At 46.4% G+C, this 16692-nt stretch overlaps 2 protein-coding genes across 3 annotated transcripts in view; both read left to right on the top strand.

Moving 5' to 3' along the window:
• Positions 1 to 16692, top strand: part of MAML2 (mastermind like transcriptional coactivator 2) — a 303350-nt gene that overhangs the window by 110435 nt on the left and 176223 nt on the right. The window lies entirely within an intron of this gene.
• On the top strand, positions 13560 to 15215 carry LOC140907166 (uncharacterized). The gene is made up of 2 exons (XM_073332482.1): positions 13560 to 14115; positions 14707 to 15215. Exons 1-2 carry the CDS (start codon positions 13560 to 13562, stop codon positions 14967 to 14969), a joined length of 819 nt encoding a protein of 272 aa, XP_073188583.1. The 3' UTR covers positions 14970 to 15215.

Genomic DNA, 16692 nt, shown 5'->3' with positions numbered 1-16692 from the left:
AAGAAGTAACTTGACTGAAGCACCATTTTGTTCCTATTTGAGGCCCGATCTTGCAAACACTTATGCAGATGTCTCTGAGTGAAGTCACCTGTGTAAGTGTTTGCAGGATGCACCCTGGTGTGTTAACTCATACTTGGAAAGTTGCCAGGGTGAAGCTCCTCCACCCTCAGATCAATATAAAACAGGAGCTTTTTTGTTTCCAAATTGTTTTATCACACCAGACTCGTTAATTCCATGGGGTTTTTAATAGGTATCAGCTGCACTGCATTAGCTCCTTTGACAGTTCACCTACTACCCTTAAAAGGCTTAAGAGATGGGCCAGCCAATAATTAATACGACACCCTCTGCTGCACTGAGTTTCAGAGCAGAAAGCTCTCATACACACACGAAGCACTGCTCGGAGCACCCAAAGCCACAGATTTTACAATTGCACTAAGAGATTTGTTGCAACAGTTACAAGAAGATAAGAGCATTCATTGCGATAGGAATATCTCTCTTTATGAAACAATGTGGGGAGAAAATTTCCTTGGATTACCTTGAAAGACTGTTTAGGCTGTAATTTTATTATGTTTTGTGATGTTGCACCCCATAAGGCTTTATGGAAATATGCTTATGAATGTATATATGACATAACTGAAATATGTTTATGCTACATGCCACGTAACATATCTCTGCAAAGGTTATGATCTACTGAATATATTCACCTATGTGTATGCATGTATCATTTTTGTATTCAAAGTTATGAATATTGGCTGAATGCTTGTTTAATTTTAAAAAACCTCAGAGAAGCAGTTGGTCAGCTTCCTGAGAAAAGTCTATTCCCAGTAAGTGCCTAATCAAGAAGTCCTTAAGCCAACATTGAACTTGGAGATGCCAATCCACATCTGAGCTTTCCCAGGAATGTGGCTTGGCTGGTGAGGAACTGAGTCATGCATGGACATGTAACTTGCCCATGTGACTCCAAAACTCCATTTTGTAGCTGGATTCTATACAGGGGGAGGGGGAGGTGTCCACCCACAAGAGAAAGGCTATTTAAACCCCTGGGAGACACCACCATTTTGTCTTCAGCTGGTTCAAGAGATAGCCTCTCCACCCCAAAAGATACCTGAAAGAAACTGGAACAAAGGACAGTAATCACAAGGGGTGTGAGTGATTGCTGGACCCAGACTAGAAGGAGACTAGTCTGTAAAAGGAAGCTTACTGGAACACCTCTGAGGGTGAGGTTTTATCTGCATTCAGTTTTCTTACTATATTAACCATAGACTGGCGTGTTTTATTTTATTTTGTTTGGTAATTCACTTTGTTCTGTCTGTTACTACTTGGAACCACTTAAATCCTACTTTCTGTATTTAATAAAATCACTTTTTACTTATTAATTAACTCAAACAGCTGTGTATATCTCTCTATCAGTGTTACAGAGGGCAAACAATTTATGAGTTTACCCTGTATAAGCTTTATACAGGGTAAAATAGATTTATTTGATTACACAGGTGAGTAACTTTACCCACGTGAGTGAACCCATTAGTTCATGTGCATTGAGTTCCTTGCATAAGTGTTTGCCGTATTGGTGTCTACCGGTGTGTGAGGACATGACTAAGGGGAGGCTAAATCACAGAACAGGTCTGCACTACATACCTATATCAGTATAACTAGGTGGCTCAGGGGTATGAAAAATCCACACCCCTGAGCTTCTCCTAACATAGCTAGGGCCCCTTGGGGAGGCGGATTAACTACACCAATGGGAGAAGCTCTCCTGTCGGCATAGGAGCATCTTCACTGGTGCAACTCCAACACTGTACATGAAGACAAGCCCTTAGTGGCTGATGGTTTCAATGTTCTGGTGGAAGGGTATGGGATAGGGAAGAAGGTGATTCCTCAGGTAGCTAGTATCTATCACAGGGAAGGCTTCAGGAAAGAAGGGTCTCTGTATTTGGAGGAAGCCACTGCAGAGAGCAAAGTACTGGGATGATGTGTTTACATAGGACCACTGTATTTTCTACCAGTTGGAGCTGCGTGAGGGGTCAAAAGACATATCTGGCTTCAAGACTAAGCTTGATAAGTTTATGGAGGGGATGGTATGATGGGATAGCCTAATTTTGGCAATTAACTGATCTTTGACTATTAGCAGTAAATATGCCCATTGGCCTGTGGTGGGATGTTAGATGGGGTGGGATCTGAGTTACTACAGAGAATTCTTTCCTGGGTGTCTGGCTGGTGAGTCTTGCCCACATGCTCAGGGTTTAGCTGATTGCCATATTTGGGGTCGGGAAGGAATTTTCCTCCAGGGCAGATTGGCGGAGGCCCTGGGGGGTTTTTGCCTTCCTCTGCAGCATGGGGCACGGGTCACTTACTGGAGGATTCTCTGCACCTTGAAGTCTTTAAACCACGATTTGAGGGCTTCAGTAGCTCAGACATAGGTTAGGGGTTTGTTACAGGATCGGGTGGGTGAGATTCTGTGGCCTGCATTGTGCAGGAGGTCAGACTAGACCATCATAATGGTCCCTTCTGACCTTAAAGTCTATGATTCTATGATTCTGTATGTCTTCAATTCTAGATGTAGACCCAGTATGCAAACCCCTTACTCACATCAGTGAGCAGTTGCTCTCGGGAGTAGTTCCACTCAAGTCCAGCTGTGTACAGTTCACAAACGTGAGCAATAGGTTCACAGGCTGGCCTGTTGTGATTAAGGTACTGTAATTAAGCCTAGAGGTCACAAATGCATGGATCATCATGGCCAGGTCTGTGTCTGATAGGACGGGGCCACTCACTGGTATTTTTTGCCACTGTGGCTATTTGGGCATCGAGTAGCACTGAGGAGTCCAAAAGGATCCCAAGGCTGCACACCAGTTTAACAATCTGAGGGCAGATGCCTTCAGTACTGTGGAATGTTAAAGAGGAGGCAAGTTCTAGTACTTCCCTCTTCCTACCAGCGTTGCCTCTGTCTTGCTTGGGCGAATTAGAAAGCTTAGCTTTATTTTTCCTTTTTCTGGATTTACTTGACTTTTATATGCTTGGCGGTTTCTTAGCCTTAACACGGCATTAACTTTAGTGCTTGCACTTCATTTGTTTTCTTCCATAAGCCTGAATTAATTCCACAAAGAAATTTCTTTCATGCCCTGTGGTGGGAAATAAGACACAGGAATTCTCAATTAGCTTTTGCCATATGAGTTTCATCTTGTTTATTTGATGGCAAGATTTGAAACTGAGCCTGGTCTCTGAGCTGAGCACTTACTAACCCTGGCAGGGTGTGTCATCATGCACATATATGTGTCAGAAGGTGTATTGATGGGGTTGTGGAGAGGTGAAGGTTGTGGAGAATTTTTGTCTCTTCCCCACTCAGTTTACTGGTCCATGTGACATTTGCTATCATGACATTTTTTATTCCACTTTGACAGGCACCAGAGGCCTTCTGGCAAGGGTGCTCTATAAATAAAAAAAATCCCATATTATTACTCTTACAGGAGAGAATTCAGATGACAGTGGAGAACATTCCCCTCACTGCATGTGTAGCAGAGCCCCTTAATTCATTTTTTTCTATGAGTGCATTATAAAAAGCTATCTATTTGCAGCCCGTATAAAAAGCCCTGAACAAGGAACATTTAGACTGGCGTCCTGGCTTACCATTAATCTGAAGTCAAAAGTTTTAAATGACACTTTGTGAAAAATAACAATGAATTTCCACTTTTTTTCACAATGACCGTTAGGGATTTTGGATGTATGTGTAGGGCCCACATTAACTTCGGTGTTATGCATTCAGAATGCACGCATCTGAGAATGGAATTTGGCCATAAGGAAGGTTACATATCTACTGCAGCAAGGATTGGTCACGCTTACAAACCTTTTATAGAAGGTGTCCTGGCTGGCAATTTTCCAGAGTTATTCCTGCATTCTGAACATCTAAATGACACCTCAAACACAGGGCAGGGGTGAGTTTTGCTTCAGAAGGGAATTGAAATATCCATGTCTCCTCAAGGTATGAAGGAATTAGGACCAAAGCATTCCCATTCACCCCACCCTTACCAGCTCCACACAACACATACACACAACAGATAGGCCCAAGTGACGAAGTTTAGCTCCAGATCCAAACCTCCCCTAAGTCTGAGTTTGTTCAGATCTGGGGTTCAGGTTGCGGTCTGTCTCTAATGCACAGGACTGCTTCTCTAGTGGCTGTCACCACAGACCTGCCTGGGACTCCTTCTCTGTCATAAATCTTACATGGAGGGGCAGAAAATGAGCTCTGGGAAAGGCAGGGGAGGAGGTGGGGTTCGCTGAGCCTGCCCAGTGCTCAGCGCAGATAGTCATACCCCAGCAACATAACTTATGCTGACAGAGGCTGTAGTTTAAACATAGCCTAAGTTAGCAGCCCAAGTCCCATTTACAAAAGTGACTTAGGAGCCTATGTTTCACAGAATGTCAGGGGGACTTAAGCGCCTAAGGGTCAGACTTCTAAAGGTATTTAATAATTTAACTATGCATATATGTGCCTATAGGAATTTTCAGAAGTGCCTAGGTACCTAACTCCCATTTGAAAATCCCATCTTTAGGTATCTAAATACCTTTAAAAATCAGGTCCTAAGTCACTTTTAAAAATGGGCCTTAAAATCCTGGGTTACTAAGGCATTTTTGAAAATTTTACCCACTGATTTCACTCCCTTGAAGGCTGTACCCATTGCGTATTCATCTAACACAATGCACAGAAACATTCAAAAAAGGATCGGTGTATGTAGTATAGAGAACAGCTACCAAAGCTATGAATCCCTCATTTTTCCTGGATGGAGAAAAGAAGTTAACAAAGTGAAAAGTTATTCGGGGTGACAGTAAAATAAAAAAGTGCTCTCAGAGGAGGTTGTCAGGCCCCTTTTGTTGTGCTACACAAAATGATTGTGCATAAGGAGGAGCGGGAGTGAATTTAAATTGAAAAAAAAAATAGCATTTGGAATAAAAGGTTGAGTGAAAGGCCCATGACCCCTACTCCAACAGGCCCTGCCTCCTTAGGAGAAGGATAAAGAAAAGTTTTAAACAAAGATAGGTTGTTCTCACCAAAAAAAGAAAAAAGAAAAAAAAAGAAAAGAAATGGACATTCTGCTTAAATGGAGAGTGTATTTTGCAAAGGGGTCAAATAACTTCCTTTTCTGGGCTGTACACAAAGGCGTTGTCTACACTGGTGAGCATGCTTGAGTACTGAACCATGCACATGCCTGCACATGTTCCCCATACCCACGCTGAGTATTGACATTATGCTGGGCTGGACATAGGTATAATGCTGTGTACATGCATATACTCGTGTCCACACTGCCACTGTTGTTACGCAATGTTAGAGCTACCCTTTCAGGGACAGCATCCCAGGATTCTGTGTGTCTAGGAACTGCTTTGCTGTGTCTTGTTGGTACTGTCCCCCACCTCCACACATTTGCTGATGGCAGTTCCTGATCAAGTCACCCCTCACTGTTATTCCCGGCCACACTGAGTTGAAGACATGGAGCAATGAGATGCTGATCTAATTCTGCTCCTGCTCCCTATTGCAGGGCATATTTTTAGGTAGTGGAGTAGACCATTGATTGCATGCTGAATGAAATTTGGGCAGAACTTTTTGACATGTCAGAGATGGCTGACCTTGAGCGTCAATGACAATTATTTAACTCAAATGGTACAGTTATGGTGAATGCCAGTATTGAGTGGACCATCACTTCTGGTGCAGGAGATCCAGCACAGTGTGGTGGGATCACATCATTTTAGAAACTTGGGATGAAGAACAGGGGCTTCAGAACTTCTGAATGAAGACACAGACCTTCATGGAGCTGCGTGAGGTGCTTGTACCAAACCTCCACTGCCAGGACATGTGATTCAGGGAAGACATACGCTGGTGGGGAAGCAGATGGCTATTGCCCTGTGGAAGCTGGAAATACCAGACAGCTGTAGGTCCATTGCAAACCACTTTGGGGTTGGAGAATCCACTATCGGGTTCATAGTTGTGCAGATTTGTGAGGCAGTTAACACTGAGATTTACCCGCAGGTGGTTGCCGTAAGAAACAATAGCTGAATTTGAGAGGATGGAGTTTCTGAACTGTGCAGGGGTCATCAATGGCACCCATATCCCAAAACTTTGCTCACCACAAAGGGTGAGTGAGTATGTGAACCCAAAATGTTACTATTCACTTGTTCTGAAAGACATAGTGGACCGCAGAGTCATGAATATCATTGTGGGAAACACTAGAAAAGTTCATGACACCAAAGCACTGAGGAGATCAGGATTGTACTTGAAAGGGAAAGAAGTGACTTTGTTCTCCAGAAATGAAATTGTTCTGCACGGTGTGTCTGTGCCAACTATTATTTTGGCGGACTCCGCATACCCGCCCCTAACTGGGCTCATGAAACCGTATCCTCACATCAGTCTCTCTGGAAAAAATGGGAATTCATTACAAGCTCAGTAGCTGGTGCAGAATGGTCGTAGAGTGTGTGTTTGGTAGACTGAAATCTCGTTGGTGCTGCCTATGTACTCATCTGGATGCCAGTGTGGCAAATGCTCTTTGTATAATTGTCACCTTCTGCACACGCCATAATGTTTGTGAGAGTAAAGGGAAGTGCTCCTGTCCTGAGTTGGCTCAAGACACTGATACTAAACTGGGAGGAGTGGTAGATACGCTGGAGGGGAGGGATAGGATACAGAAGGACCTAGACCAATTGGAAGATTGGGCCAAAAGGAATCTGATGAGGTTCAATAAGGATAAGTGCAGGGTCCTGCACTTAGGACGGAAGAACCCAATGCACAGCTACAGACTAGGGACCGAATGGCTAGGCAGCAGTTCTGCGGAAAAGGACCTAGGGGTGACAGTGGACGAGAAGCTGGATATGTTGCCAAGAAGGCCAATGGCATTTTGGGATGTATAAGTAGGGGCATAGCGAGCAGATCGAGGGACGTGATCGTTCCCCTCTATTCGACATTGGTGAGGCCTCATCTGGAGTACTGTGTCCAGTTTTGGGCCCCACACTTCAAGAAGGATGTGGATAAATTGGAGAGAGTCCAGCGAAGGGCAACAAAAATGATTAGGGGACTGGAACACATGAGTTATGAGGAGAGGCTGAGGGAGCTGGGATTGTTTAGCCTGCAGAAGAGAAGAATGAGGGGGGATTTAATAGCTGCTTTCAACTACCTGAAAGGGGGTTCCAAAGAGGATGGCTCTAGACTGTTCTCAATGGTAGCAGATGACAGAACGAGGAGTAATGGTCTCAAGTTGCAGTGGGGGAGGTTTAGATTGGATATTAGGAAAAAGTTTTTCACTAAGGGGGTGGTGAAACACTGGAATGAGTTACCTAGGGAGGTGGTAGAATCTCCTTCCTTAGAGGTTTTTAAGGTCAGGCTTGACAAAGCCCTGGCTGGGATGATTTAACTGGGAATTGGTCCTGCTTTAAGCAGGGGGTTGGACTAGATGACCTTCTGGGGTCCCTTCCAACCCTGATATTCTATGATTCTATGATTCTAAGACAAGACTGGTTTACGAACTCATTACAGGAAGCTGGGCCCCATCCACATGCACACTGGTCCTGAGGCAAGGGAAATCACGGATGCCACATGTGCACACCTCTTTGCACAGTAGGGAAGGAGGTGTTGCCAATTGCCTGTGCAAGGGAAACCTTCACATCCTGTACAGTTGCTGGAAATGCACATATGGGAACATTGGTACATATCTGTAGGGCTACATAGCTGTGTGAGGATTTTGGTCCCCTGTAGCTAAAGGTCATTAGCTGTTTGTTCCTGTGACACTGCACACATCAAAGACAATTATAACAGGACAACTTCACTGGGTTATCACCTTAAGGTTGCACCTGTGTTGTGGAAGGTGGTACATTGTGCAATGCTTTTGTCTTCACTTTCCACATTTGTTCACAAACATCTGTTCTCGGGAGCACTCAGTCTCTTACCTGGCCTTATGAAGATTTGCTCAGGGGTATGCAGTTTAACCCTTCATTGTCAGCAGTGCTAGCTGCATTTGGCAGCTGTTATAAAGCACTAATGCCTACTATGGATGAAACTGGTTAAGGTTTCGGGGGGAAGAAGGGCCCATTTATGCACCGGGTAGTAGCAGATGCTGTCAGTCCATGTATTGTTACTGGAATTGTGTTTTGATTTTCTGCATGTAAGCTGAACCATAAAGACATTCGATTTCATGTGCGGGGCCCAGTCCCGAACCTGCAAAAAATGTCAGTTCATCAGACTTAGGATGGATGGGCCACACACTAGTCAAGGAAATGTACAGCGTTTCTTAAAAGTGCTAGATTGAACATCATTGAAATAATTTTTAAAAAGAAAATTCAACAACAAATCTTTAAACAAATTAAGTGAATGCAACTGGTAACACTAGCCAAATGTTACTGTCTCTGTACCTGTCCCCTTTGCCCTCCCCTGAGAAGGGGGAAATGATGGGAGAAAATTACTCTTGGGGAAAACCGATGATGTCTCCTGCATTTAGTTTGTGGGCCGGGCATATGGTGGGGTTTCTGGACTCCTGCAAGCTCATTGTCCCACTCCTGGTTGTTCTGGGAGGTCCCCCTGCGAGTCATTTGGGTGCCAGTGGAGAGTGAGGTCACAGGAGTACTACAGACTCCATGTTCTCCTCCTTGTCACTCAGCAGGAGCCCTTGAAACAGGATACTCTGATCCAGCATTGCTGTGGGTCACAGCCAGAGGAGGAGGAGATGGTGTTTCATGGGCCTGTTCAGTGGCCTGGGCAGCAGACAGACCCAAAACCTGTTTGGCCACCAGTTCAGTGAGCCTCTCTATTAGGAAATGGTCCCATTCCCTAAGGCAAACCTCCCACTCCATGAGCCAGTTAATCAGTATCTCCTCTTTCTGAAAAGCCCAATCCTCCTGTGCCCTGAGGAACTCAGTGCTCCTGGTTTCTCCTGTCTATCCCTATGAGCTTTTCTTCCAGGGTCATTCTCCATCTGCCTTTGGTGTGCTGCTCCTGCCCTTCTAGGGGAATGGTTTCCCTTTCAGGAGCTGGAGGGCCCGCCAGTTCAAAGACAAGGGTAGCATTATATATTTTTTCTTTGGAAGAAGCCAAGAAATCCCACACACACACTTAACATTGCTGCAGAAAGCCACAATTTTTATACTTTTCAGCATTCCAGGAATGTGACTATTAGACTATCCTTTGTTGTCAGACAACTCCTGAAGACCCTGAGGAAGGAGCAGAGGCTAGTAATGGTAAGATACATGTAGTAAATTTTCTAAAAATTTAAAATGTTCATACAGTCTCAAGGGAGGAAGGTAGTGCCTCCGAGGGCCATGCTACCAAATTGGAATGCCTTCTTTAAAGGCTGGCCAACATATGGAGAACATAGCAGGTTTCAAGGTACCAGAATGGAAAAGAAGTCGCTTTCCAGTCCTGTGGAGGGGAGCTGGCATTCTATGCCAGAGAGATGTTTCTGCTAATGGTCACGCCTGTATATATTGCTGCCTGGAGGTATTTGGTTAGCTGTGAAGGTGGACCAAGCAGATTTGCACTTGCTGTTGAACCTCAAGCCCCAGCTGGAGTTTCTGCTATACCAGAAATTTGCTGAAATATACTTACAGGACCGGGAAGCAATTTCACTGGAAATTGACTGTGTTATCAGTAGCATACAGAGTTTCCATGCAAAGGGAAATGCGAATCCCAAACAGTGCCTACCCTTCACGCCCCCTTCCCCCGGCCCAGCATCACCAGAAGATCCTGCTCCTGTCCCTGCCTAACAACTGTGAAATGGACAAGGAAAGAAAGACACCTCAGCAACTTTCTGTGCTTCCCTGAAGTTTCAGATCAGCACCATAATCCTCTCATCTCTCCACTGCAAAGGGAGACTGCACTGTGTTTATCTAACTGCCAGACCAGATCCTGCTCCCACCCTTATTTCCCCTGCTTGTGCAGTATGTCTCAGTTTAGGGAGAGGCCAGACACCAGGGACAGGGATGATAAAAGTTTTGCAATTGTCCAAGGGAGAAAGGAGGGCTGTGACTAGCTCTTCCTCAGACAACCAAAGTGTTCTACAACTGTGTTCTGTTCCCGACCCCTTCCCAGACCTTACCCTGCTCCCTGCCCCCATTTCTACTCCATTGCCCATTCTGTGTGGCTCCCATTTGTAAGGAGATGGTAAGATCAGGGGGTGGGAGAAGCACTGAAACTGTTTAATCTTCCAAGGGACAAAAGACAGCTTTCGCTAACTTCAGATCACTAACTATATGTTTTCTACGGCTACCCCAGCCCCAACTGGCACCTTTCTAAGCTGCACCCTCCCTTTCCCCTGGTCCAAGCAGACTTGGGACCATCAGTGCCTGATTGCTAGCGGAGAAATGCACAGAGTCAGGGGCACAATGATTTGTCATTAATAAACTGTTTTTAGGCCACAGCTTTAGCCACATGCATAATAGTGGTTCATCAGAAATCAATACAATCATTGATTTATAACTGTGTCTTGCTTGGGTACCATAGAAACATAGAAATGTAGAGCTGAAAGGGACCTCAAGAAGTCATCAAGTCCAGCCCCCTGCGCTGAGGCAGGACCAAGTAAACACACATCTTCCCTGACAGGTGTTTGTCCAACTCGATCTTAAAAACCTCCAATGATGAGTATTCCACAACCTCCCTTGGAAGCCTATTCCAGAGTTTAACTACCCTTAAAGTTAGATTATTTCCTAATATCTAACCTAAATCTCCCTTGCTGCTGATTAAGCCCCTTACTTCTTGCCCTACCTTCACTCGTAACAGTGTTTGTAACAATCCTTACCATACACGAAGACTGTCGGCAGTCTTCTTTTCTAAAGATTAAACATGCCCAGGTTTTTCAAACTTTCCTCACAAGTCTGGTTTTCTAAACCTTTTATCATTTTTGATGCTCTCCTCTGGACTATCTCCAATTTAAGAAAGATGTGGACAAAGTGTGGTGCCCACAGGACTCCAGCTGAGGAATCACCAGTGCCAAGTAGAGCGAGACAGTTACCTCCCGTGTCTTATAGACAGCACTCCTGTTAATTCACCCCAGAATATTAGCCGTTTTTGCAACAACTTCACATTTTTGTCTCATATTCAATTGTGAGCCACTATATTCCCCAGATCCTTTTCAGCAGTATTACCAGCTAGCCAGTTATTCCCCATTTTGTAGTGGTGCATTTGATTTTTCCTTCCTAAGTGCTTTGCACTTGTCTTTATTGGATTTCATCTTGTTGATTTCAGACCAATTCTCCAATTTGTCAAGGTAATTTTGAGTTGTAATCTTTTCCTCCAAAGTGCTTGCGACCTCTTCCTATTTGGTGTCATCTGCAAGTTTTACAAGCATACTCTCCATTCCATTATCCAGGTCATAGACTCTGATCCTTGGTATCAACCCTGGCCTAGAATTTGATTAAAACTCCTCTGCTACGCTCAGCCTCTGGTTTGACCCTGCTCTGACCCTTGGTCCTGACTGCTCTTGTCAGGATTCAGACACATAGGCACTAGTGTAGATGTACTCAGTGCAGGGGCACTAGAACAGGGGATGCCAAGGGGCAATGGGCCTCCCACTTTTTGAAAGTGGACAGGCCTGGCCCACCCACTTTTCACCATGGGCCCAGTCCCCTGCCCCTCCTCTTCCCCCCAAGGCCCCACCCCGCAGCCAGGCTGGAAGCGAAGCCCAGCTGAGGAGCCTGGGCAGCTGTGGGGAGCTGCGGCCCTTCCACCTACCCCGGGCGGAGGGCTCAGGGGATGGGGGTATGGGCTGGGGGCTGCTCTTGGACCCCCCTCCCATCCCAGGCAGGTGGAGGGGCTTGGGTTCCCAGGCCCATCTCTGGCTTCTGGCTTGGAGGGGGCAGGGCCTCCAGGGGCAGAGTTGAGGCAGGGGTAGGGCCACAAAGGGGCAGGGACTCAAGGTCCCCCCCACTTTTAGGCAGAATCTGTCACCCCTGACTCAGTGATACACTGTGGCTTGGTAGCAATTATGAAATAGGGGCTTTCTGTGCTATTATTGTGTTGGCCATCATATTTTGTAATACAGTAGTCACTTTTTAATAGTTTTCTTTAGGGTTAGTCAGTTTTATCGAGGGTGTGACCCTGTAGCTCTGTTCATAAAACAAAAATCTCACAGCAGTCAAGGAGCGTTTTGGCTGGGTCAGGACTGCAGCATCAGGCCCCTTATGCCCACTTGTCCCTCTGCTTTCTTGTGTGTAATGCCATACAGTCCTTGAATGTAGAGGTGGAGGGATGTAAGTGACGGTGCCGAATTTCTCAACATTTTCCCCTGTTTTGAAAACTATTTTCCACTCCCCACATTGTTCCACTATGATTCTCTTTCTCTGGCAACGAGAGAGCATTGGCTCGGGAAAGGACCATGGTGTAGCCCATGAGTCCACAATTACATAGATCTAGTGACCACAAACACCCACATAAGGTATCTGTAGGGATTTCAAACACTATTCCTGAAGCAAAAATAGTGACCACAAAGGGACTGTGGAGCAGCCGTGCACCCTGCCTGCCTGTGCTGGAGGTTGATTCCAACCTCCGTGTTCTTGGCACAAACCCCATTGACTCAGGCCTGGCGGGAGAGGCAGGAACTTACTCAACAAGAATATCAAACAGCATCACAGAGTAACCGTGCAACAAAGATTCAGAACATAACTAGAGTAAAGGCCCGTTGTAAGCCAGGGCTGAGAATGCGAAGAGACCTGCTGGTGCACAAAAAGGGAATTCCATAAGCGTGGAGCCAGGTGTATTGGAGCCATTGATGCTGGCACAACCTTTGAACCAGAAAGTTGTCTGCTCACATGGTACGATGTGAGGCCATGGCCGAGTTCCAAGGGAGTTTGCTCTGTTACTGTCAATACAATAACTTGATTCATTGCCAACTTTGTCTCTTTCTTGACTTTTTGTTGGCAACACATATGCAAACTGGCCAGCCTTGTGCTTTTGCTGCTGTATAAAGATCATCAGAACAAAGTGCTGGCTCATGAAATTTTCTTGATTTGACTCCCTTCCAAAAAGTTTTTCATATCAGAATTGTTTCCTTTGCCCACTCCCTCTGTTCACAACCAAGTGCCCTTGGAGTATGCAGTTGTGAAATGGAAATGAAATATCACAAGTTAGACTTCTGGGTTTAAGGGAAATGGAATGAGAACAAGAGATTAGCTCCAGCCATCCCACTCTGCTGTTCTGGATATCCTGTAGTTGCCTTAGCCCTGGTCTACACTAGGACTTTAGGTCGAATTTAGAAGCATTAAATCGATGTAAACCTGCACCCGTCCACACGATGAAGCCCTTTATTTCGACTTAAAGAGCTCTTAAAATCGATTTCCTTACTCCACCCCTGACAAGTGGATTAGCGCTTAAATAGGCCTTGCCGGCTCGAATTTGGGGTACTGTGGACACAATTCGACAGTATTGGCCTCCAGGAGCTATCCCAGAGTGCTCCATTGTGACCGCTCTGGACAGCACTCTCAACTCAGATGCACTGGCCAGGTAGACAGGAAAAGAACCGCGAACTTTTGAATCTCATTTCCTGTTTGGCCAGCGTGGCAAGCTGCAGGTGACCATGCAGATCTCATCAGCAGAGGTGACCATGATGGAGTCCCAGAATCGCAAAAGAGCTCCAGCATGGACTGAACGGGAGGTACGAGATCTGATAGCACGGATTCCTTTCCCCATACAGCGATCAGAACTCCGTTCCAGTTTTCGAAATGCCAAAACCTTTGTCAAAATCTCCCAGGGTATGAAGGACAGAGGCCATAACAGGGACCCGAAGCAGTGCCGCGTGAAACTGAAGGAGCTGAGGCAAGCCTACCAGAAAACCAGAGAGGCGAACGGCCGCTCCGGGTCAGAGCCCCAAACATGCCGCTTCTATGATGAGCTGCATGCCATTTTAGGGGGTTCAGCCACCACTACCCCAGCCGTGTTGTTTGACTCCTTCAATGGAGATGGAGGCAATACAGAAGCAGGTTTTGGGGACGAAGAAGATGATGATGAGGAGGAGGTTGTAGATAGCTCACAGCAAGCAAGCGGAGAAACCGGTTTTCCCAACAGCCAAGAACTGTTTCTCACCCTGGACCTGGAGCCAATACCCCCCGAACCCACCCAAGGCTGCCTCCTGGACCCAGCAGGCGGAGAAGGGACCTCTGGTGAGTGTACCTTTTAAAATACTATACATGGTTTAAAAGCAAGCATGTGAAAGGATTACTTTGCTCTGGCATTCGCGGCTCTCCTGGATGTACTCCCAAAATGTACTTTGCAAAAGGTTTCTGGGGAGGGCAGCCTTATTGCGTCCTTCATGGTAGGACACTTTACCACTCCAGGCCAGTAACACGTACTCGGGAATCATTGTACAACAAAGCATTGCGGTGTATGTTTGCTGGCATTCAAACAACATCCGTTCTTTATCTCTCTGTGTTATCCTCAAGAGAGTGAGATATAATTCATGGTCACCTGGTTGAAATAGAGTGCTTTTCTTCAGGGGACACTCAGAGGAGCCTATTCCTGCTGGGCTGTTTGCCTGTGGCTAAACAGAAATGTTCCCCGCTGTTAGCCACAGGGAGAGGGGAGTGTTGATGGGGTAGCCATGCGGTGGGGGGAGGCAAGATGCGACCTTGTAACGAAAGCACATGTGCTATGTATGTAATGTTAACAGCAAGGTTTACCCTGAAAGAGTGTAGCCACTATTTTGTAAAATGTGTCTTTTTAAATACCGCTGTCCCTTTTTTTTTCTCCACCAGCTGCATGTGTTTCAATGATCACAGGATCTTCTCCTTCCCAGAGGCTAGTGAAGCTTAGAAAGAAAAAAAAATGCACTCGAGATGAAATGTTCTCCGAGCTCATGCTGTCCTCCCACACTGACAGAGCACAGACGAATGCGTGGAGGCAAATAATGTCAGAGTGCAGGAAAGCACAAAATGACCGGGAGGAGAGGTGGCGGGCTGAAGAGAGTCAGTGGCGGGCTGAAGACAGGGCTGAAGTTTATGCTCCAGTGTATGGTTGAGCTGCAGCAAAGGCAGCTGGAGCACAGACTGCCACTACAGCCCCTGTGTAACCAACCGCCCTCCTCCCCAAGTTCCATAGCCTCCACACCCAGACGCCCAAGAACGCAGTGGGGGGGGCCACCGGCCAACCAGCCACTCCGCCACAGAGGATTGCCCAAAAAAAAGAAGGCTGGCATTCAATAAATTTTAAAGTTGTAAACTTTTAAAGTGCTGTGTGGCATTTTCCTTCCCTCCTCCACCACCCCTCCTGGGCTACCTTGGTAGTCATCTCCCTATTTATGTGATGAATGAATAAAGAATGCATGAATGTGAAGCAACAATGACTTTATTGCCTCTGCAAGCGGTGATCGAAGGGAGGAGGGGAGGGTGGTTAGCTTACAGGGAAGTAGAGTGAACCAAGGGGCGGGGGGTTTCATCAAGGAGAAACAAACAGAACTTTCACACCGTAGCCTGGCCAGTCATGAAACTGGTTTTCAAAGCTTCTCTGATGCGTACCGCGCCCTCCTGTGCTCTTCTAAACGCTCTGGTGTCTGGCTGCGCGTAACCAGCAGCCAGGCGATTTGCCTCAACCTCCCACCCCGCCATAAACGTCTCCCCCTTACTCTCACAGATATTGTGGAGCACACAGCAAGCAGTAATAACAGTGGGAATATTGGTTTCGCTGAGGTCTAAGCGAGTCAGTAAACTGCGCCAGCGCGCCTTTAAACGTCCAAACGCACATTCTACCACCATTCTGCACTTGCTCAGCCTGTAGTTGAACAGCTCCTGACTACTGTCCAGGCTGCCTGTGTACGGCTTCATGAGCCATGGCATTAAGGGGTAGGCTGGGTCCCCAAGGATACATATAGGCATTTCAACATCCCCAACAGTTATTTTCTGGTCTGGGAATAAAGTCCCTTCCTGCAGCTTTTGAAACAGACCAGAGTTCCTGAAGATGCGAGCGTCATGTACCTTTCCTGGCCATCCCACATTGATGTTGGTGAAACGTCCCTTGTGATCCACCAGAGCTTGCAGCACTATTGAAAAGTACCCCTTGCGGTTTATGTACTCGGTGGCTTGGTGCTCTGGTGCCAAGATAGGGATATGGGTTCCGTCTATGGCCCCACCATAGTTAGGGAATCCCATTGCAGCAAAGCCATCCACTATGACCTGCACATTTCCCAGGGTCACTACCCTTGATAGCAGCAGATCTTTGATTGCGTGGGCTACTTGCATCACAGTAGCCCCAACAGTAGATTTGCCCACTCCAAATTGATTCCCAACTGACCGGTAGCTGTCTGGCATTGCAAGCTTCCACAGGGCTATCGCCACTCGCTTCTCAACTGTGAGGTCTGCTCTCATCTTGGTATTTATGCACCTCAGGGCAGGGGAAAGCAAATCACAAAGTTCCATGAAAGTGCCCTTACGCATGCGAAAGTTTCGCAGCCACTGGGAATCGTCCCAGACCTGCAACACTGTGTGATCCCACCAGTCTGTGCTTGTTTCCCGAGCCCAGAATCGGCGTTCCACAGCATGAACCTGCCCCATTAGCACCATGATGCATGCATTGGCAGGGCCCATGCTTTCATAGAAATCTGTGTCCATGTCCTGATCACTCACGTGACCACGCTGACGTCGCCTCCTCGCCCGGTATCGCTTTGCCAGGTTCTGGTGCTGCATATACTGCTGGATAATGCGTGTGGTGTTTAATGTGCTCCCCTAATTGCCAAAGTGAGCTGAGCG

This window comes from Lepidochelys kempii, chromosome 1, assembly GCF_965140285.1.
Source record: "Lepidochelys kempii isolate rLepKem1 chromosome 1, rLepKem1.hap1, whole genome shotgun sequence".
Lineage (NCBI taxonomy): Eukaryota > Metazoa > Chordata > Testudines > Cheloniidae > Lepidochelys > Lepidochelys kempii.
Note: the sequence above shows the minus strand (reverse complement) of the source record. Positions and strands in the feature narration are given on the sequence as shown.